Source organism: Onychostoma macrolepis, chromosome 08 (genome assembly GCF_012432095.1).
Source record: "Onychostoma macrolepis isolate SWU-2019 chromosome 08, ASM1243209v1, whole genome shotgun sequence".
Classification (NCBI taxonomy): domain Eukaryota; kingdom Metazoa; phylum Chordata; class Actinopteri; order Cypriniformes; family Cyprinidae; genus Onychostoma; species Onychostoma macrolepis.
In genome coordinates this window covers 4,053,252-4,076,670 of record NC_081162.1, presented here as the reverse complement: position 1 = coordinate 4,076,670, position 23,419 = coordinate 4,053,252, and the positions used below count along the sequence as shown (strand labels likewise).

The following is a 23,419-nucleotide window of genomic DNA, read 5'->3' as shown; positions in this document are numbered from 1 at the left end:
AAAAAGAAATGATGATACTAGTTGAAACATCCTTAGCTTGTACATCTCTTTCATGTTGAAAGCACAGATTCTGGTGTATTTAATCTCTTACTAAATCTTTTAAACGGATATCATACCTAGAAAATAGTCAAATAGTCAATATGTACAAGTTTTGTGTTCTAGGTGAGAAATTTACATCAATAAAGGTTTCACGAACATTAGAAAACCACGGGTAAATAATTTGAAACTTAGGTCTGTCAAATGAGAAAAGTTCAGTCATACATTTCAAAAACGTTTCTGAAGTAAAAATGATGTGTTTGTCACAAACACATCCAAAGAGTTATCTACCAGTGGTGGGCCGTCAGGGGAAGCAGGGCCTTCTCTGCTGGCCCTATAAAAAAATAAAATTGTGTGAAAAATGTTTTTATTGATTATTTAGGTATCATTTTCATTTGGAACTGGAATATCCTACATAAAAAAGTCTGAGGCCAGCACTGCAGATAGTGCTACCCTTTTGTTGAAAGACGTCACATCTGATTTGTTGCAAGCATTAGTGACAGAATCATCAGCCAAACAAGTTTTGACATTCAATGACAGCCCGCCCTCTGGGTCTAGCGACGTGCCCAGTGATACCCCCAGCGTTAGACCGCCCCTTCAGGGATTTCCAAGGAACGAAAGTGAAATTCAACGAAGAGAAAATGACAGCCGCAGTCATCGGCACCTACACCAGATTTTGTTGCCAATCTACTAAAAACGCCTTTTTCAAGGCACTCTTTTGCAGACAAAACAGAATAACTGAGAAAGGAAGACAAACACCCAAACTGAATTCGCTAACAAAGGCCAGCAAAGTTTTTATGCGCCATTTCAAAGATTGCAACTATGAGTGGCTAACAGCTAGCACCGAGCACAAGTTATTTTTTAATACGAGTAAAGGGACATGGAATGACAGACCCATGCACTTTATTTACAAGTGACAGGTGAGTGCTTTATTATTTGATGAGTATTGTATCATGCACATTGTTATGGAGGTGTATGTGGTGCGTTGATAATATTGTGGTGTGGTGTGTGGATGTCCAGCGTTTGTACAGTTTTGCTGTTTTGGACGCGTCATCATTAGAGTGACGTGAATGTGCATGGCGGATTACTTTTACTGATCCATGGAGAGAAATTTAACCCACTCTAATCTAGCCTACTGTTGAAATTGTTGATCAGCTGTCATTGTTGTTGAGAGCCTGTGTGCGGCATAATATGTGCATTATATGCATATGGCTGCGTTAGCTGTAACAGAGATGTGTAAGATGTGTACATGTAGTTTACAGTTGCTTACTGAAGGCCCTGACTGAAACCCCACGGTACGCTACTGTTATCTACTCATGTGAGAATTGTACCGAATTAGTCGCTCAGCATGTTTTCATGTTTTTTCTTACAACAAATGATAGACTACAGACCTAAAGTCGCTCATTTCCAATGGAGAGTCTCACGGGGGCAGTGGGCATTGAGACGCTAACCTGCTATCTCTCTATGGGCGAGACATCTTCACTTAAGGCTCCCTCCTTGCCATCCAAACCCCTTCAACATGCATCTTGTTTGAATGGCAGGGCGTACGCACCAGCAGATCAGGCTGCAGCTTCATTGCAAACCATGGCTGTGCTACAAGCTTACCAGGCTGGTCTGCTGAAAGACCTGGACAAGGGTCAGGGTCTATCCCCTGATGAGGTGGCTAAGCACCACAGATCTCACTCTTCATGCTACTAAGCAGACTGCCATTGGCAGATCCATGGCGGCCATGGTGGTTACAGAGACATCTGTGGGTGAACCTGGTAGATATGGGGACGAAAGGGAAGGGCTTTCTCCTCAATGCGCCGGTTTCGCCTTCTGAGCTTTTCAGCACTTCCGTCGAGATGATGGTCTAGAAGTTTATGGAGGGGAGGGCGTGCTCAGCTGCCTTTAGGCCCTTCATTCCACAAAGGCTTTGGTCTGAGCCCGAACAGCAAAGAGGTCCTGGCCCGTCGTGGTCTAAGGATCAGAGACGAGCACAGAAGAATAGTGTCGTGACTCACGGCCCTCCCCTGCCTCCGGGTAGGGCTCAAAGGAGGCGTGAGTCAAAGGGTAGCAGGCAAGATTTGACGGAGGTGATCCAGAAGAGGCGTTCTCAGCACCTTCGTCCGGACCAGAGTAAAACCTGAAACATCTTCTCACCTCCCTCCGATGGTATTAACATCTGCTCTCATCTTCCTCTCCTTAATCCTCCTGAAGCCACCATCCCCTCCACCTGACCGAGGTTAGGTCGGAGCCTCCTGCGCTTGTATTGCAGCCTCTCATGCTGGACCTATGATGTTTTGGGTAGTCTCTATGTCTCATAGAACTACCTACTGATGGGCCACACCCTAGTGTTTTTCGGACTTCACCTTCAGAAAATCCATTTTATCTCTCTATTGCTAGTTTTACGTGGACTCACTAACTAGCTTTTCTCCTCAGCTTTACTTGGACATGTCTTTGTAACTCTGACTTTGTTACAGGGTTAGAACCTCTGCGAGCACCTCCCCTGCTGGAAGTCAGAACCTCTTGCTGTTGACCGATTGTGGTGGTGGTCTCACCTGTCGGTACTGGATCCAGGCTATATAATAGGCCTTCATCTTCGGCCTCATGCTTGCTGGATCATGCAGCCAAGTTGCTAGGCTTCTGTTGGAGCCTCCTTGGTCATCAGGTCCCCATTATAGCACTGCAACCTCCATTGAGGTTACTTTCAGGTTGAGCTTTTTCGGAGTGTAATGCTTTGTGACGTGCTCCCTTGACGTCCTGGCTGGGTGTTTGCATCGAGAAGCTGCCCCGGCCATCACGTGCTACTCATGTCTCGCCTCCTGAGATTTGAGTCATCCACTCAACCATCATGCATTCTCTGAGTTAGAGCTCCTCTTGCTGAGACGCTGAGTGGCTTCACTCCTTAACTCCACTCTGCAGTTTCGATAGGTGGTTAGGCCCACTTGGACCTCCCTTTCACACTGCCCTTATGGTCGAACCAGTGAATCGCCCCTCTGTGGAGTAGGCTTGAGTACACTGCTTTCCCTTAGGTACGAGTGAGATGTGTTTCTGTGGAGACCCTTCCTGAGTGCTTCGGCTCTGAGGAACAGTAGCTCTTTATGCATGAATGGGTTATTGGGTCCCGTTGTTTCTACAAGTTCTTTCAAGTCTGGTTAAATGGGACCCACACTGTCTATCAAGACAGAGAGCATAGGACTACGTTCGGCTGTTAGAGATGACGGTCTCTCATTGGACCCTGCTAGACTGCCCCTTCTAGTCTATCGCTCCCAGTTCAAGCTATGTGGGCCCGCCTCAGCCTGAAAGCTGAGAGCGCCGCTTCCGAGAACTCCATATGCAACTATACCTAGCTGTAGCATACCTAGGCCCGTCCCTGTCACCTTCTTGGTCAGTTGCCTCTATGGTGGGAACCTGTTGCTCCCTGTTGGAATGTGTGATCCCCTTCTAAGCTGGATCCCATTTCTGATGTCCCATTTCTGATGTCAATCTGCTCCCCGGGCATGGCAGTGCTCCCCTCACTGCAGGAGGGTCTTTTATGAGCTCGCCACTCCTGGGCAGATCATGTGAGTCCTCCTCTCTACTTGAGAGCTAGGAACTTTGCCCCTGGGCTTTTGACCGCACACTTCGGTCGAGCTGAGTTCTTCTCTCTTTCTTAAGGGTCAAGCCATCTGCTCGTTGAGCTCCGTGACAGCGACATCAGCTAGCTCGTCTGCTTGCTGCCTCCCAGATGAGTTGCCCCTATTTGGTTGAGCCTAGCAGTGCTCCCCTCACCTTAGATGGTTACCTTTGAGCATGCCACTCCCAACTGAGCCCTTTTACTGGGTCCTTCACTTCTTGGAGCTCCATTGAGTAGCAACCTTGGGTTGTTAGGCCTCTCTCTGCCTCCCTGTTAGGCTGCTCTCTTTTTTGGTTGAGCTTAGCAGTGCTCCCCTCACCCTAGATGGTCACCTATGAGTACACTGCTCCCAATTGAGCATCTGAGTTCCTCTCATATTTTGAGAGATAAGCCTTCGCTCTCTAGCGCTCCAGTTAGCAGTCATGCCAGGTTGTTGGGCCACCTTCTGCCTCCCTGGTGGGCTGTTTTTGGTCGAGCTAGCAGTGCTCCCCTCACCATAGAGGGTCACCTATGAGCACGCTGCTCCCTTCTGAGCAAGTGGAGTTTCCCTCTCATCCTGAGAGTAAATTGATCCGCCGCGCAGCCACGTCAGGGGGTCAGGCCTTTTCTCTGCCGTCCCCCTTAGGCTGCTCTCAAGGTGAGCTCAGCAGTGCTCCCCTCAATCCAGAGGGTCACCTATGAGCATGCTGCTCCCTCCTGAATGTTTGCAGTTTCCCTCTCATCCTGAGAGTTGAGTTATCTGCCCCCCAGAGCTCCATGAGTCAGCAACACCAGGTTGTTAGGCCCTTTTTGTGCCTCCCTGATATGCTGCTCTTATGACTAAGCTTGTTTTTTTTTTTGAGGTACACCATTTCCAATTCACATGCCCTCTGAGCACGTGAACTCCCGCTGAATTAAGTAACTGCTCCCTTGAGTGTGCCACGGTAGCCCCCTGGGTGACAGGCCAGGGTCTAGCTTATCGTCCTAGATGCTTGGCTGTATCCCCTTAAAGGAATCACTTTGTTTCTGATTCCAAGCCTTCGCGCTCTTCCCTGGGTTCAGGCGTTCCAAGCCCAGCCCTTAGCAGGTAAGTTATTAGGGTATGCAGATCAGGCCTTTGGCCAAAGGGGATAATGTCACTGACAGCTGTCAAGGTGTCCTGGGGCAACTCCCATAGCTTTGGTAGAGTTGGTACTGCATTGCACCCCTCAGCATGGCAGCTTGGGTATACCATTCCCCATAGCATTCGCTAGAGGATGCAGTTTGAAGTTCCTTCGGAAGGGAATGTCTAAGGTTGGCCACATCTTGACCAGCCCGTTCGGGCCCAGAGCAACTTTTGTACCTTTGGGCCCATGCAGGTTTGGTGTTGGCTGCCCTGTAATGCAACTAGGAGAATACTAACATTGACTGGCCATTCTTTGAGCAGGCTGGTCTCTGGTTCGGGAGTGGGGCTGGAGATATCCTCCTCTGAGAGGCTGACGAAGAAAAACAGTCCATTATTCTCCAGCACCCACTCCACGCAAGCGGCTAAATCCTCTTTGGGACCGTTCGCTGGCAGGCGTGCCTTACACTGCTCGCTCAGGCTGGTGATGTAAAAAACACAGAGTGAGCGGTCCGGGAAGTGTGTAAGGCACGCCAGATCGAGAAAGTCGAAAATTTTAAATATAGCAGCATAGATTAGTAAGGCATAATGTGCATCCAGCTGGATGTTATTGTTATTATAGAATAAACCTGACATGGTGATCAAGATGTACATCAACTTGCTTGTGTAATAAGATACTTGCCACTGTCACAGTACACAGGCGAGGAGACACAGAGGTAAGTGAAACATAGGCAGATTTAATGACTGAATGAAAACAGATAGTGAGGAGCAAAAGGCAGGTGAGAGTCTTGGTGAATGGGACAGTTCAATGGGTCTTAGCTGTGTACAGATGAGAGTCCTTCGTGGCGGAATCAACAGAGAGCGGGAACCAGGAACAATGGAGAAACTTGAGGAGATCGTGGGGTGTCTGAAAAAGGGTAAGAACATACAGGTACGTGCACACTGGTTCTGGGAACTGTTCGGGGTAGTGAACCGTAGACCAGACGGTGAGTGACTGGGTTGAGAGTGTTCTTGTAGGGGCTTGATTGGAGACATCAGGTGCGGGTGATAGAAACCAGGTGATAGTGATCTAGACTGATGACTGAGATGGCTGACTGGAACCAGGTGTAAGCAGGGGAGGATCCTGGGAAATGGAGTCCAGGGCAGGTGACTGGTGACAGGGAACTCGTGACAGCCACATTACATGGCATTTCACCAAATAAATAATTATGACAATAAAAGACACTGATTTAAGATTAAACTGTTTTAATATATATATATATTCATCATTTTAAAAGGCTTTCTACTTTTAGCCAAGATTTAGTTAAATCTTTGAGTATTTTTAAACTGTTGGCAAATGTTCTTACCAACAGGCAAATGTTCTTATTTGCTGAATATAATTGTTTAACTGAAACAATTATAAATTCATAGGGGCCATTTTTTATACCGTTTCAGAAAATCCACTGCTTTTGACACAGTCAGGAAGTTTATTCACATGCTTTAAATTTTTAAATTTGCTTAACTTGTAACCTTGTATATGCATCAGTTCAAATGTTTTTTGCATATGTGACTATAATTTAGATTTATCACTCAACAATTGTCACATTATATCACCAATAGATGTTAGAACTGCACACACTATTTTCTAAAATGCAATCTAATACACTCCGTTCTGCAGTTGCAGTGGCAAAGGTGGACATTTGTAACATTTGGAAATGTGGAAACATTTAATACTGTTGGATGGATTGTATTTAGAATGAAATAACTTATTTTTACACTTTTCTAAAGGGTGCTTAAAATTATTTAATATAAAGTACAGCATTTTAAAATTTTTTTGGAAAATATATAATTTTACATAGTTATACAGTACATATTTATATACTGTACAACTGCAAAGTTTTTTGAGTATTCTAAAGTATAGCCTATAACACTATATGACTCCTCAATGAAGAACCTGAGTAGTTATTAGTGCATGTTTCTACTGTATTGTAGAATAATGTAAATAAATAATGGTATAGTAAATAATGGTTTTGTTATTAGTATGTAATTTTAATGTATTTTAACTTTAAATGCATAAGTAGAACTATAAAGTGAACTGAATTTTTCAGCAAAATATGTAATGAGAGTTTAAATAGACAGTCAGTATGTCATCAAACATATAAAATAGCTGATACACACCTCCCAAATCTATATGAATTACTTGGACACAAAGTCATTTTGAAAATGTTCTTTATTACAAGTTTTAGAACAAATGAAGCATGTTTATATCACATTTAATTGTAAATGCTAGCATGTAAATCTTTAAAAATGTATAAGAATTTAAATTACTCTTTTATTCTCAAAAATCACAGTTTCTTAATGCAAACTAAACCCCAAAATAGATTTCCATTCTCTACTTTGCCTATTTGCTTCTTTAAAATTGTGGTAACATAATAGAAAAGAATCTAAACCACTAACACAGAGTTGAAGAGGTAATTCTCTATACATAAAGACTAATGTCTAAGACCTACTAATGGTTTGGGTGTAATTCTGAATGGATGTTTGAAAGAATGTGGGAGTATTTTTCTGTGGTTGAAATATTATGATGTAAGATTTTGGTATGAAATAACTGAAGAGAATTCCATTTATGCTGGATATCTGGGCCACTGCATTTAAAATGACAATGTATTTGCTTTTGATAGTGAGGTATACTGTGAAATATGCAATCCAGGTCAGATAGAACAAAATGAGACTAAAAGTTATTGATTTGGCCTCATTGTAATTTTTGGGCAGATCTCTTCCCATGTAAGAAAACAGGAGACACAGGAAACCAAGAAACCAACCTATGAACAGGACTATAGTAAATGTTATAGTGTTCCCCATTTCACAAGTGAGCATAATTTGGTCTTTAAAAGTCCACGAGTCAGCAGTGGGTTTGACAGGATTGACAGTCATCCATATCACACAAGAAATTAAATGAATGAAAGAAGAAAATGCAATGAAGAGCCACTGGCCATTGTGTTTTACCCAAAGACTGTGCACTTTAGGGAACTGAGTAGCCATTTTAAAAACACAAATAATTTGAAAGGAACGGACAGTCAAACAGGAAATACAGACAGTAAAGAAAAATGTAAACATGCCATTTCTCAGGAGGCAAAATACAGATGTGGGTTTTTCAAAGAAAAAGAACACACTAACGCTAGACAACATCAAACTGATCAACATGAGGAAACACATGCTGCCCCCAGCAGACTTCACCACTGGTGTATCGTAATTGTATACAAAAAGGCAAAATACGGCAAAAAGGAGAATAATTAGGCATGCGGCAGAAATCATGACAATGATGGAGGGGATTTCTGTGAACTGAGGATAGACAACAGAACGTGTCTTACATGTCGTGCTGCCCTCATCAGACCATTCACTCTCTGCACACGGAAGACAGGTGTAGGGGTCCCCTGGAAAACAGTAAAATAATATTTAAATGTTTAGTAGTAGTATTTTGCTAAAAGCCATAATAAAAATAAATGAATGTGGGAAAATATTTTGCTTTCAAATCACACTTCAAAAAGCACCAATAACTCCAGTATTAAGTATTATGGTGATCGTATGGACTGAAGAAGCTTAAAGGGATAGTCCTTTCAATTGACCTCCACTGTATGGACAAAACAATTTAAGTCAATAGAATGGTTACCCTTAATTTTTCAAAATATATCCTGTTGTGTTCTGCAGATAGATAGATAGATAGATAGATCTTTTTAAATATCAAGATGTTGACCACCTCCTATGGTACTTACTAGAAAAATCTACATAGCTGTTACGTGGGCATTTTTTACACGTAAAACAGCAACTATGAAAACCTTCAGGTTGCCTTGAATATCCTGCCTTGCACTCAACAGAGCAGTTTGAGAAAGGAACCTTTAAGGAACAGGAAAAAAGTTCACTTTTTACACTGTTTTTAAAAACATATTTTACACATTTCTGTAAAATAAGATCAGTGCTCTCAAACAATTAATACAGCCTGAAAACTGAACACAATATAATTGCCATAAACTGATTGTGAATTACAAAATAGCCTACCAATTACATAATTACTTTAAACACACAAAACATTCTTAGATCCTGCTTTCAAAACTGTCAACAGACAGATAAAATATAGCCCTGTAGTCTTTATTCAAATGGAATCAAATTTATATCTGCTGCATAAGTAGATAAAACTTGTACTTGTAGAAATGTATAAAATTGTAAATGTTTAGATGAAGGTTCAAAAAAAAAAAAAAGAAGACTTACAGGACCATTGTCATGCCAGGGCATGCGAGTGTTGTCGATGGTAAAATTAATTTCTGGAAGTTTATCATATGAGCCCACCACCTTAAACTGTGGAGGATTCACATCAGTGCGCCAGAGCACAACTGCATAACTGATAGTTGGATCATAATTATCATCGTATTTCACCTGACGGCCGTTGAGTGGAAAATTCAACAACTTTATTTTTTCCAGAAGCTGTTTTGTGTTCAAATAAGAAAAGACAAATAATTATAATAATTGTACAATAACATTAATAAAAATTAATCTTACTTTTATTTTATTTATTGACCTACTGTAAAAAATAATAAAAGCAATAACACAATGTTTAATATGCATTAAACATAATTATTATTGAGTAATTATTAATTATTCAATTAATTAAAACATTGTTATTTCAATAATGTAATTACAATAATAATTCAACTTGTCATGGATTCAAATGAATTCACTTACCATGTATGGCTTAACTGTTATGTTTTTGTGGCATTCATTCATGTCACACTGAAGAACCTTATGTAACGCATGAGCTATGGTGTATATGGAAGAATAGACGGCAAAGGAGTGTGTGGGACTCTCGTTTATAATCTCCTCTGCAGTCATCAATGAGCAGTAATCACAATCTTGATTGCATGTCTCATTCTTACTCTGGACTTCACTCTCAGCTCTATCATTATGGCCTGCTTCACCTGTTCCTTTGGCTTTATTGTAGACAAATTCATTAAATCCGGGCAATGACAACAGTCTCTCTGCAATGCCAATTATTGTGCCAATTTTCCTGATTCCTGGCTCTCTTGGAAGCTGTTTATTCATAGCCCATGCTGGACTTGCAATCCATACTTTGTCTTGGATGTTGTTCGCTATGGCTGCTTTGATAATTTTATTTGCATATTGTGTCAAAGCAAAAACTACAATGACATTGATGTTGAGCTTATCAATCTTTTTAAGTGCTAGACTGTAGTTTGCATTTAGACTCAGACCCTCTTGATAGGCCAAACAAATGCCAGTATTGCTTATGTACTTGTTAAACAGCTTTAGTCCATCTGAACTATAATCGTCTTGACTACCAAGAAAGGCAACCCAGTTCCATCCAAACCACTGTATGATGTGAATAATCATCTCTACCAGGTCTTTGTTGCTAGGAATTGTTCTCACAAAAGAAGGATACTGAAGTTTATCGCTTAATGCATAGCTAGCAGCTCCATAATTCACCTTTGAAAGAGAAGAAAACACTCCAACTCATTACCATTAGGACTTGATAGTCCTTAACAAAAGGTAGGAATTAAGTGTGTAAGTATTTTGTTATGTAAACTGTGTAAAAAGTAACATCATTTACCACTGGTATTAGGTCCATTGTGAACAGTGGTGCAACGGTTATAGTTCTTGTGCTTCCAAATGGTCCTGTTAAAGCAATCACTTTAGGCTGATAGTTGTTGAGTTTTTCTTTTGGTCTTATTGAGCCATTTTTTGAGATAAAACTTAAGACTGAATGGAAATTCCTTGTGTTAGAACAATGGTCAAAAATTTCATAGCCCAGAGAAACATTGGGCAAAAGAGTTGTGGAATTATTAATCTCCTCAACAGCAAACCTCATTACTTGCAATATTTTATAGCCAGATTTTGAGGAACTGTGCCTTAAAAACGTAAGTGTGGAAGTTAGTAGCATGTAATTGAAATGTGACTTTGAGGAAATGCTGCTTTGATTTAAATTACTGATAACCCTAGACTGCTAAAAGATCATTGCTTACCAGAAACATTCAGTGGTCTCCGGGGTGAAAACAGGTGTCACACGGTCGATTTCATGTAAAGCAAAAAGGCCACCCAATAAGTAATCTCCCTCCAATCTGAATTCAGATGTTGAACAAGAAACTTTGAAAAAGAAACAATTAGTAAAGCACAAAAGAAAAACGTAAATGCTACTGAGAAGCATGGTTAAAGATGGACTGCTGGTCATGAAGCAGGGATGTATAGTGGCTAGCTGTTTGAGAGCAGTCAGGCTCATATTTTAAACTTAATTTTCTTAAAACACATTTCAATTTGCTTAAACCACTATTTTCAAACATGATACAAATGTCCATTTCCATGTCTAACACACAAAGTATATGTTAATCAGTTATTAAATAGAGCATTACACCACATAGGTCCAGGGTTGGGTTGACAGGGGCCACTTGTGCTTTTAGGGGGCACAATTTTAAAATTCATCCTAACCTACTTTAAGTATTATTCATTCAGTCATTTTTCACCATGTCATGTATCATTGAAATCTCTAGAAGCAATCTATAACAATTTCAACTAAAATGAATATTTCATCATGTTTCATTTATTTGACAAATAATTTTGTATGTCGGGGGTTGTATATCATGCTTGTCATATGACACACAGCGGCCACAATTCCACTATATACCTGATATAGGCTTATGTATTATTATTATTTTATTTTAAATATTCCCAAAATATATCATGAAATATCTCGATTCTCAAATATGTGTAAGTAAATGCATTTTGTACCTTTATAGATTATGTTAGTTGATCTATAATGGGCGATAGGCAAAGTAGCCTAGTAGTGTAATATTAACTTTGCACAAAAATCTTTGTATTTTATGTGGATTTAATAAAAACATTGTAAGTTACTAATTAGCCCATAACACTTTCATTGTACAAGAAGAGCAAAGAACGTTTACATTATCAAAGAACATTTTCACTTCAGTCCAGCAAATTCAAGCACTCTCAAAAACTCCCACAATAATATCTAAAGCTGTTTACACTGTGAAATTAATATCTTACTTACATTCGTACATCTTCACTTTGTTATTTCTGAGGAGAGAATTCAGTCAGCGAGCGCACGCAGTGACAAAATAGGGGCACTTCAGCAATGACTCATCTGAACGCTTGAATGATTTGAATTTAACAGCGGTTTTTCTTTTTATATATAGTTTACAGGACAAACTGCGCATTTCACCCAAAATTGTTTGGTGTGATATGATTCCAAATTTAGGGGAGCCAAAGGGGGCACTGGCCCAGCCACAAACAACTTAAATTATGCCCTGCTCCTCACACTAAACTATTATATTAGGCCAGAGACGACCACGACTCCAGTGTCTCTTCATTTGGACTACTGTGGTACTGCTCTTTGACATTTCTGCAATAAATTCTTGTGATTACATGTGTCTGTCTGTCTGTCATGTTTCTCTTATAGACTACTTTATACTCTCACTCTTTATCGGCTGATATGTTCTTTATAAAAATAAAACATTTTCAATGCAATACATTTTTTATTGCACAGTTACATGATTTGTGGATTTTAAGGCTGATTTTCTATTCAGTTTAATGTACTTTATTGGCATAGTTTGTTTGTACATTACCAAAACATTTCACAAAATGAATAATCGCAATTATAGTAATACACAATGCAATAACTTCAAATATTAAGATTCTGTTTTGGGTCTGGGCTATATAAGGCTCAGGTGTGGCTCAGATTTAGGGATTCTGGTTTACTTAAGGCTGAGAATTGGTACCAATAATAAAACCTGTTTTGGCCCAGTTCAGGGCCGGTTAAGGGTGATTAACTGGCTGAGATTCGGGCCGGTTATGGCCCATGTGTGGCCCTTGTCTTTAATCCAATTCTGGGCCACTTCAGGGCCGTCTTTCTTTGCGGTACTTGGGCCAAGGGAAGAGTGATTGTGTGGCCCGGAGCTAGGCCAGAAAACATTTGCTATGTGGGACTCTGTGTCGGAAGGAAAGACAGAGACATGGATCAAGGAACAGTCTTTAATATAATCCAAACACAGGGTAAATCCACACAAGGAATGGCTGGTGACACATGAACATGATTGAGACCCGACCAAGACATACAGCACAGACTGAGACTTAAATACATGGGGTACCGAGGGTAATTAACACGACACACCTGAACCAAATCAACCATGGAAGAAACTGGGTCATGGGGAGAACAACACACACAAACAGTCCAGAGGCATGACACGTACCTTGTTGCGTACTTAAAAAAAGACCCTCTAACACTAGCATTCCCTATTCTTTTTTCTATTCTATCTACTTGTTTTGTTCTCTTTTTCTTATATGTAAACCTTACTACGTGTAATGCGTTAGGCTAACTGATTCTATTGTCCTCATATGTAAGTTGCTTTGGATAAAAGCGTCTGCTAAAATGACTAAATGTAAATGTAAATTTCACCACATAAATAATTGTGGCAATAAGACATACTGATTTAAGATTAAACTGTGTTAAAATATATACTTTCATCATTTTGAAAGGCTTTCTAATTTTAGCCAATCTTTGCGTATTATTAAACTGGTGACAAATGTTCTTACCAAAGGGCAAATGTTCTTATTTGCTAGAATATAATTGTTGACCTGAAACATTTATAAATTGATAGGGGCCATTTTTATACCATTTCAGAAAGCCCACTGCCTTTGACACAGTCAGGAAGTTTATTGACATATGCTTTCCATTTTTAAATTTGCTTAACCTGCAACCTCGTATATGCATCAATTCAAATGCTTTTGCATACGTGACAATAATTTAGATTTGTCACTCAACAATTGACACATTATATAACCAATAGATATTAGAACTGCACATACTATTGTCCAAAATACAATCTACCACATTGTTCGTTCTGCAGTTGCAGTGGCAAAGGTGGACATTTGTAACGTTGGGAAATGTGGAAACATGGATTTTTTTATTTTTTTTTATTAATACTGATGGATGGATTGTATTTAGAATGAAAGAACTTATTGGTATACTTCTCTAAAATACAGAAAAAGGGTATTTAATATGAAGTATAGCATGGATGTATGTACAGGTATATATATATATATATATATATATATATATTTATATATTTATATTCATATAATTTATATTATATACAAATATTGTAAATGTATAAACATGACATATTTTTCTTAAATATATACATTCATGCATGTGTATTTATATAAACATAATAAATATACACAGTACACACACACATATATTATGTAAACAAAAACATTTATTTTGGATGCGATTAATCCCAATTAATCATTTGACAGCACTAATATATATATATATATATTAGGGCTGTCAATTGATTAATTTTTTTAGTCGTGATTAATCGCATGATTGTCATGAGTTAACTTGTGATTAATCAACTTAATCGTAAATTTTTATTTGTTCTAAATGTACCTTAAATTAATACTTTTCAAGTTTTTAATACTCTAATCAACATGGGCATGGACAAATATGGATGCTTTATGCAAATGTATGTTTATTATTATTGAAACCATAGTCAGCATAGAGAGTGAAGACTAGACATGTTTCAAAGGTCATAGATATTTTTCAAAGAACTTGTTCATGTCTATTAGACACATGAAAAAAGAAATTCCAGGTTCCCATTACTTCTCTTTCTTTGCACTGAGCAATTTACTTACACAAACCTGTTTACATTTTTGCACAACAGGGCAGCTCACTTCTTCTAAAATTGCAAAATGTACATTTATTATTAGATTTGTTTGCCTCTCTGTGCCCACACACTGTTTTGATGCAGCTAAATTCTCAATAAAACTGTTGGTATTGGTATATTTTACTGTTTCTGTTGTCAGAAAATGGAATGAATATGAAATAGTGACTGAAACGTGACCCATTGAGACTAGGCTACATAACCAGCTCTCCCTTCCAAGATGTGAATCTGCACAAAAATCCTGCTAATCGAACCGCCGTCTGATTAAATCAAATACACATAAGAAAATGGCAATAGCTGTGCTGTGAGAAGCAACATAATATCTGTGTTTAATTGAAAGCGCTGCTCCTCTCCACCGCTCGCTGACTGCAGTCAGGCCAACCTCCACTTTGAAAAACACAGTCATTCTAGCCGCCACGTTATTTTGTGGTGCACGCATATACTACGCGTTACAGTAATAGCGTGTTAAAACAGATCAGAGGAAAAGCGATCTATAGCTTTCAATTATTGAGCCAGTTTCTCTGTCAATGAATGAATGAATGAATTATAAATTTAAAACGGTCTGCTATAAATAAATAAATAAACCAATTAATATGAAAAAAAACTGTCTGATGAGAAATTACAAACTGTTCTGTGGAAACAGGGAGTTTCCTATTTAGAGCTATCTGAATTTAAAATCTAAACTGGTCATATATGAGTTTTGGTGGGCTTTTATTTTGTAGTGCTACATCAGACCTAAGTGACACCCTGGGGTTGTGAACTACTAATCTGAATTGATACTGTTCTGTGGAAACAGGGAGTTTCCTTTTTAGAGCTATCTGAATTTAAAGACAAGTCTGGTCATATATGAATTTTTGGAGGGCTTTCTCAAATCGAGCCGTCTGTCCGTGTGACTTCACACGGACGGAGGCCCCTCCCACGATTGTTGATTGACAGCAGCGTTTCAGCACAGACTGCACTGGTGTCTTACCTCAGACCCGCCCTGAGTGAGCTGTCATCAGTTGTTTCACCGCCGGAGCAGATGTAGACAAGAATGACTCCTAAGCGATTGAGGTGTTTTGTTGTTGGATGTAATAATGAACATAGCAGTAGTCATTTACTCCCGTCATTTGAGGATTGAAGAAGAGGATTAGGTTTGGTTCTGAAGGGAATGCGCCCTCCATCTACATAAATGCGTCTATGTTCGCGCGAATCATTCGTGATCCAGCTTCACCTCCAGAAAAAGTGAGTACAAGGTTTTTTAAATGAATCTTTGCAAATGGCCTTTCCTAATAATGTGCTAATTAGCAAGTTTCAAGATGAATGCGGCTAAAGTAATGCCGAGTTCACACTGCACGATTTTCAAACTCGTCGGATCGCTGTTGTTTTCACACTGCGTGACTATCTGGGGTAGCATTCAGTCGCTGCTGTGTTCACATTGCACGATGGATCGGCGACAGGGGCTTTCACACTGCACGATAGGAAGAATCGCAGACAACTCTGTCTGATCCGCAAACTACGTTTCACAACAAAACACACGCGAGAAGTGATAAGGAAATAACGCGAGAACCCACGTGCGGCAGCCCGTTGTTCTCGAGCGAGACTGGAAGTATTAAAAAAATATAGCCCGCAAATGGTTTGTGTGCTGATTTCCAGCTACAAAAAGAAAAACTGATTATGCAGGAGGGAGATGCAGGGAACAGGGATTGTGTTCTGCAAAGAGTGGTAAATGATAATTTGCAGTAACTGTTATGCTGATGTTGCGGCTGGTCAAGCGTTTGTGCTTGTTTCTGTATATAGAAATATTCTATATACAGAGTATATTCTGTCTTATTTCTGATATAATTGTACATATTAAAATACTAATACGGTCTATAACTCCTCACTGAACTTCCCTCTGCCCTGTATCTTTGTCTCTCATTGGCTGAAGGTCATCGTGATGTAGTTTTCAGTCAGAAATCATTGCACACAGCAGGATTGTGAATCGCCGACAGCTCCAGATATTTAGCATGCCAAATATTTCACAGGTGTCGGCGACGTGTTGGCGATTCCCTCAGATCGCGTCTTTGGTAATTCACACTGCGCGATTGTCACTCGTGTGAACAAGCTCCGATTTGCCTCCGATGTCGGGCATTTGTCGGCGATTTATCAAAACCTGTAGGTGAGTGAAGAGAGGGGCGGAGTCAGCAGAGTTCATTAACATTTAAAGGAGAATGACACTGTAACGATCGGCCGAATTACATGAATTTAAAATGGGGTCAGATTAAACTGTGTGAGGTAAAATAAGTGTTTTAAAAGATGAGACAACAACAAAAGTAGAAGGAATAAATAGTGTATTTACAAAATTCACAAAGAACTTAAAACAACACAATAAAACTAGAAATCCTAGGCTGTTAAAAGCACAGAGTCTTTCAATTCCATACCGTTAAAACAGTCCTTAAGAAATCCAGTGTGCTGTAAGTTCCAATGTAAAAGTGTCCACCGGTGTATATACAATCCAAAGAAAGTGATAATCCCAAAACAGGTGAGATGCTGGAATGGAAAGTCCTTAAAACAACTCTTCAATCCAGCTGGTGCAGTCCTTTGGTCACTGACCACAATTATTTTGCCTGCTGCCTCCTTTATGCTGTCCCACTTCCTATTTCCTGTCATGTGATCAGTCACATGACAGGCAGACCCAGACTCATTTAAAGACATACACATTACAGTTTTTCTCAGTCGCTTTGGTGCATTTCTCGAATCATCCTTAATATTTGCATAACAGTAAGTGCATTTCTCAGAACAACTCGTACAAATAGCAAAACACCATGGATTACCTGCAAAAGCCAGTCTCTTGCTCAAAATACTTAGTTCATCTCTCAAAAATAAATATCTGTGTCAATGAACATGTCAGTGCCATCAGAATGACAAGTCCTTGTGTTATTGTGTACGGATAAGACAGTCAAATTGCTTAGTCATGTTGTCAATATAACAGTGTACTCTGGAGGGATGTTCTGATGTAAACTATGGAAACAGTTTGGATGACAGTTTCTGTATTAAAATGCAGAAGGCTGCGCTTCTTATTCCATATATCCCTTCAAATGTACAAATTTACACATTACTGTATGTGGGATATAGATTGAAAGAGACTGTTTCAAAATGGTTGAATAATTGAGAATATGGTTGATCTCCCAATATTTAGCTGCACCCTTCAGCCATTGTAAGGCCATGATTGACAACACGGTCCACAACAGTGGCCCTTATTTCGTCTGATATGCGCCTCTGTCCTTGGCCTCTTCTGCCTCTTTCCCTGTTTTGCCTCTGTACCCTTCCACGAAGCATCTTTACTCCTCTTCTTCCTCTCGGCTGTTGACCCTGATCGTTTTCTGGATGTTCATCCATCGTCAGAATGTGTAACTCTTGTGTTGTCCTCTGTCTATATATGCTTTCCAATTGAAGATTCATGAGATGCACCTTTGAGCTATTTCAGAGAACTGGTTTATAATTGGTTGATCTATATTCTCCTCATTAGTGAAAGTCAAGATTCACTTGCACAATCCATGGCAAATTTACAAAAAGTCTAATAAATGTATAGAAAATATGCTTGACAGTTAATGACAACTAGATCAACCATTTTGCATTTAATGACTTATACGATGAACTAATAGCTAGATGTTTTGAGGGGTAAGACTATAGCACAGAGAACTGTATAATACATTTTGAGACTACATTCTCTTCACTTAAATTTCCCTCAGACATGCTATGCAATGCTTATTTTAATTGTTTTTATATATTTTGTACGTTTGTGTATAAATATATACGTTTTAAATAAAACATTTACACCTTTTAAATGTACGTTTTCCTTCAGTTTAACGTTAAGTAACGTACAAACAGTTATTCAGTTACACTTGACTTACCTGACGCCTGAACTTGACATACACTGTCTTATATCCACTTTTCTTCGGATATATAACTCATAAAACACTTTCTAAATGCCCACTCAAAAAAATCGAATATGTTGCATGATTTTCTCGTTTAAAAAATAACATTTATTTAGTGGGACTTATCTGATGCGTGAACTGATGTGTTTCTCCTGCGACGTCACTCAGGCGCGTGCACGTGCTGAATGATCTCAGTGTTGGCTGGATTTGTTTTCATTAGTTTAGTCAGCATTTAGCATTCTGATTGTTGACTGGATTTGAAAATAACCATTCATTTAATGTTTTTAAATTATATTTGTGCAGACTTAATATGTCTTCTCAACTAAGCCCAAGCAATAAAATTAGTTCAACTTAAGTATTTTTGCACTTCCAACATAATTGTTAATTGGGTTTTTTACAGTGTATATACTGTATATATATATATATATATATATATATATATATATTGTAAATATAAACTTTTATGTAAAGTTGTACAGTACATATTTACATGCTGTACAACTGCAAACTGTTTTATTTAAACTGTTTAAATTAAGTATATAACACTATAATATGACTCCTTAATGAAAACCCTGATTTGTAATTAGTGCATGTGTTTCAACTATATTGTAGAATTCAGTAAAGCACGGTTTTGTTGTTAGAATTTACTTTTAATATATTTTAACTTTAAATGTTTTATTAGAAAATAATACAGTGTAAAACTATGAAGTGAACTGAATTGTTCAGTAAAATATATAATGTGAGTTTGAATAGACAGTCAGTATGACATCAAACATACAAAATAGCTGATCCACACCTCCCAAATCTATATAAATTACTTGGACACTAAGTCATTTTGAAAATGTTCTTTATTACAAGTTTTAGTACAAATGTAAATATTAGCATGTAAATATTTAAACCTTTATATATATTTAAATCACTCTTTTATTCTAAAAAATCACAGTTTCTTATGGCAGACTGAATCCCAGAATAGATCTCCATTCTCTACTTTGCCTATGAGCTTCTTTAAAATTGTGGTAACATAATAGCGAAGAATCTAAACCACTAACACAGAGTTGAAGAGGTAATTCTCTATACATAAAGACTAATGTCTAAGACCTACTAATGGTTTGGGTGTAATTCTGAATAGATGCTTGAAAGTATGCAGGAGTGTTTTTTTGCGGTTGGAATATTATGATGTAAGATTTTGGTATGAAATAACCAAAGAGAATTCCATTTATGCTGGATATCTGGGCCACTGCATTTAAAGTTATCAGGTATTTGCTTTTGAGAGTGAGGCCTACTGTGAAGTATGCAATCCAGGTCAGATAGTACAAAATGAGACTAAAAGTTATTGATTTGGCCTCATTGTAATTTTTCGGCAAATCTCTTCCGATATACGAAAACAAGAGACACAGGAAACCAAGAAACCAACTTATAAACACGACTATGGTAAAGGTTATATTGTTCCCCCTTTCACAGATGAGCATAAGTTGGTCTTTAAAAGACCACGAGTCAGCAGTGGGTTTGACAGGATTGACAGTCATCCATATCACACAAGAAATTAAATGAATGAAAGAAGAAAATGCAATGAAGAGCCACTGGCCATTGTGTTTTACCCAAAGACTGTGCACTTTAGGGAACTGAGTAGCCATTTTAAAAACACAAATAATTTGAAAGGAACGGACAGTCAAACAGGAAGAACACACAGTGAAGAAAAAAGCAAATATGCCATTTCTCAGGAGGCAAAATACAGAAGTAGGTTTTCCAAAGAAAAAGAACACACTTATGCTAGACAACATCAAACTGATCAACATGAGGAAACACATGCTGCCACCAGCAGACTTCACCACTGGTGTATCGTAATTGTATACAAAAAGGCAAAATACGGCAAAAAGGAGAATAATTAGGCATGCGGCAGAAATCATGACAATGATGGAGGGGATTTCTGTGAACTGAGGATAGACAACAGAACGTGTCTTACATGTCGTGCTGCCCTCATCAGACCATTCACTCTCTGCACACGGAAGACAGGTGTAGGGGTCCCCTGGAAAACAGTAAAATAATATATTTATATTTATATTTATTTATATATTGTATTTTGCTAAAAGCCATAATAAAAATTAATTGATGAGAATGGAATGGATTGAAGAAGCTTAAAGTGATAGTCCTTTCAATTGACCTCCACTGGACAAAAAAAATGGAAGTCAATAGAATGGTTACCATCATTTTTCAAAATATCTTCTTTTGTGTTCTGCAGATAGATAGATAGATAGATAGATAGATAGATACATACATACATACATACATAAAGGTTTGAAATCACATGAGGTGCCAGTAAATCAGATAGATTTTTTTTTTCTTCATCTTTTTAAATATCAAGATGACGACCACCTCCTATGGTACTTACTAGAAAAATTCACATAGCTGTTACGTGGGCATTTTTTACACGTAAAACAGCAACTATGAAAACCTTCAGGTTGCCTTGAATATCCTGCCTTGCACTCAACAGAGCAGTTTGAGAAAGGAACCTTTAAGGAACAGGAAAAAAGTTCACTTTTTACACTGTTTTTAAAAACATATTTTACACATTTCTGTAAAATAAGATCAGTGCTCTCAAACAATTAATACAGCCTGAAAACTGAACACAATATAATTGCCATAAACTGATTGTGAATTACAAAATAGCAATTACATAATTAACTTAAAAACACAAAAAAAAAATTCTTAGATCCTGCAACTGTTAATAGACAGCTAAAATAAAGCCGTTTAGATATCTGTAACTTAATTAGAAGAAAAAAACTTAATTGACCTTCGTTTGGAGAAATGTATACAAATGTAAAGCTAAATGTTTAGATGAAGGTTCAACAAACATTGACTTACTGAACCATTGTTATGCCAGGGCATGCGAGTGTTGTTGATGGTAAAATTAATTTCTGGAAGTTTATCATATGAGCCCACCACCTTAAACTGTGGAGGATTCACATCAGTGCGCCAGAGCACAACTGCATAACTGATAGTTGGATCATAATTATCATCGTATTTCACCTGACGGCCACTGAGTGGAAAATTCAACTTCTTTATTTCTTCCAGAAGCTGTTTTGTGTTAAAAAAAAAAAAAGTGACAAATAATTTGTAATAATAATTTTACAATAACATCAATAAAACTTTTGTTTTATCCATGAAATTATTGTAAAATGAAATAATATTACCAATAGCACCATGTTTAATATGTAATTTCATAAAACGTTGCTTTAATAATGTATAAAATAATTCAACTTCATGGATTAAAATGTATTCACTAACCATGTATGGTTTGGCTATTGTGTTTTTGGGGCATTCATTCGTGTCGCACTGCAGAACTTTATGTAGTGCATGAGCTATGGTATACACTGCAGAATAGACGGCAAAGGAGTGTGTGGGATTTTCATTTATAATCTCCTCTGCAGTCATCAATGAGCAGTAATCACAATCTTGATTATATGTCTTACTCTTCCTCTGGACTTCACTCTCAGCTCTATCATTATGGTTAACATCGGTTGTTCCTTTGGCTTTATTGTAGACAAATTCATTAAATCCGGGCAATGACAACAGTCTCTCTGTAACACCAATGATTGTGCCAATTTTCCTGATTCCTGGCTCTCTTGGAAGCTGTTTATTCATAGCCCATGCTGGACTTGCAATCCATACTTTGTCTTGGATGTTGTTCGCTATGGCTGCTTTGATAATTTTATTTGCATATTGTGTCAAAGCAAAAACTACAATGACATTGATGTTGAGCTTATCAATCTTTTTAAGTGCTAGACTGTAGTTTGCATTTAGACTTAGACCCTCTTGATAGGCCAAACAAATGCCAGTATTGCTTATGTACTTGTTAAACAGCTTTAGTCCATCTGAACTATAATCGTCTTGACTACCAAGAAAGGCAACCCAGTTCCATCCAAACCACTGTATGATGTGAATAATCATCTCTACCAGGTCTTTGTTGCTAGGAATTGTTCTCACAAAAGAAGGATACTGAAGTTTATCGCTTAATACATAGCTAGCAGCTCCATAATTCACCTTTGAAAGAGAAGAAAACACTCCAACTCAGCATTATAACTTGGTAGTCCTGAACAAAATATAGGAATTAAGTGGGTAAGCATTTTATGTAAACTGTGTAAAAAGTAACATCATTTACCACTGGTATTAGGTCCATTGTGAACAGTGGTGCAACGGTTATAGTTCTTGTGCTTCCAAATGGTCCTGTTAAAGCAATCACTTTAGGCTGATAGTTGTTGAGTTTTTCTTTTGGTCTTATTGAGCCATTTTTTGAGATAAAGCTTAAGACTGAATGGAAATTCCTTGTGTTAGAACAATGGTCAAAAATTTCATAGCCCAGAGAAACATTGGGCAAAAGAGTTGTGGAATTATTAATCTCCTCAACAGCAAACCTCATTACTTGCAATATTTTATAGCCAGATTTTGAGGAACTGTGCCTTAAAAAAACATAAGTGTGGAAGTTAGTAGCATGTAATTGAAATGTGACTTTGAGGAAATGCTGCTTTGATTTAAATTACTGATAACCCTAGACTGGTAAAAGATCATTGCTTACCAGAAACATTCAGTGGTCTCCGGGGTGAAAACAGGTGTCACACGGTCAATTTCATGTAAAGCAAAAAGGCCACCCAATAAGTAATCGCCCTCCAATCTGAATTCAGATGTTGAACAAGAAACTTTGAAAAAGAAACAATTAGTAAAGCACAAAAGAAAAACGTAAATGCTACTGAGAAGCATGGTTAAAGATGGACTGCTGGTCATGAAGCAGGGATGTATAGTGGCTAGCTGTTTGAGAGCAGTCAGGCTCATATTTTCAGCTTAATTTTCTTAAAACACATTTCAATTTGCTTAAACCACTATTTTCAAACATGATACAAATGTCCATTTCCATGTCTAACACACAAAGTATATGTTAATCAGTTATTAAATAGAGCATTACACCACAAAGGCCTCCTCATACATAGCAAATTCTACACATTTTTTGAATCTACAAATCACACTTTTGTGAAACAAGCTGTAACCTTCTGAGCTCTCAGCAAGGTTTCCCAGTTTAGAGATGGTGAAA

The 23,419-nt window shown here is 38.2% G+C and overlaps 2 protein-coding genes across 2 annotated transcripts; both read right to left on the bottom strand.

Annotated features, from left to right (window-relative positions):
- Window positions 1–7,193: 7,193 nt before the first annotated feature.
- Window positions 7,194–10,905, bottom strand: LOC131546121 (taste receptor type 1 member 1-like). The gene is made up of 6 exons (XM_058785455.1): window positions 10,724–10,905; window positions 10,312–10,609; window positions 9,432–10,187; window positions 8,961–9,173; window positions 8,468–8,588; window positions 7,194–8,128 (listed from the first exon to the last, which is right to left on the bottom strand). The coding sequence occupies exons 1-6, from the start codon at window positions 10,903–10,905 to the stop codon at window positions 7,194–7,196; spliced, it is 2,505 nt and encodes an 834-aa protein (XP_058641438.1).
- An 8,387-nt stretch (window positions 10,906–19,292) lies between these two features.
- Window positions 19,293–23,091, bottom strand: LOC131546002 (taste receptor type 1 member 1-like). Its single transcript, XM_058785269.1, has 6 exons — window positions 22,910–23,091; window positions 22,496–22,793; window positions 21,622–22,377; window positions 21,199–21,411; window positions 20,726–20,846; window positions 19,293–20,362 (listed from the first exon to the last, which is right to left on the bottom strand). The coding sequence occupies exons 1-6, from the start codon at window positions 23,089–23,091 to the stop codon at window positions 19,428–19,430; spliced, it is 2,505 nt and encodes an 834-aa protein (XP_058641252.1). The 3' UTR covers window positions 19,293–19,427.
- Window positions 23,092–23,419: the final 328 nt, after the last annotated feature.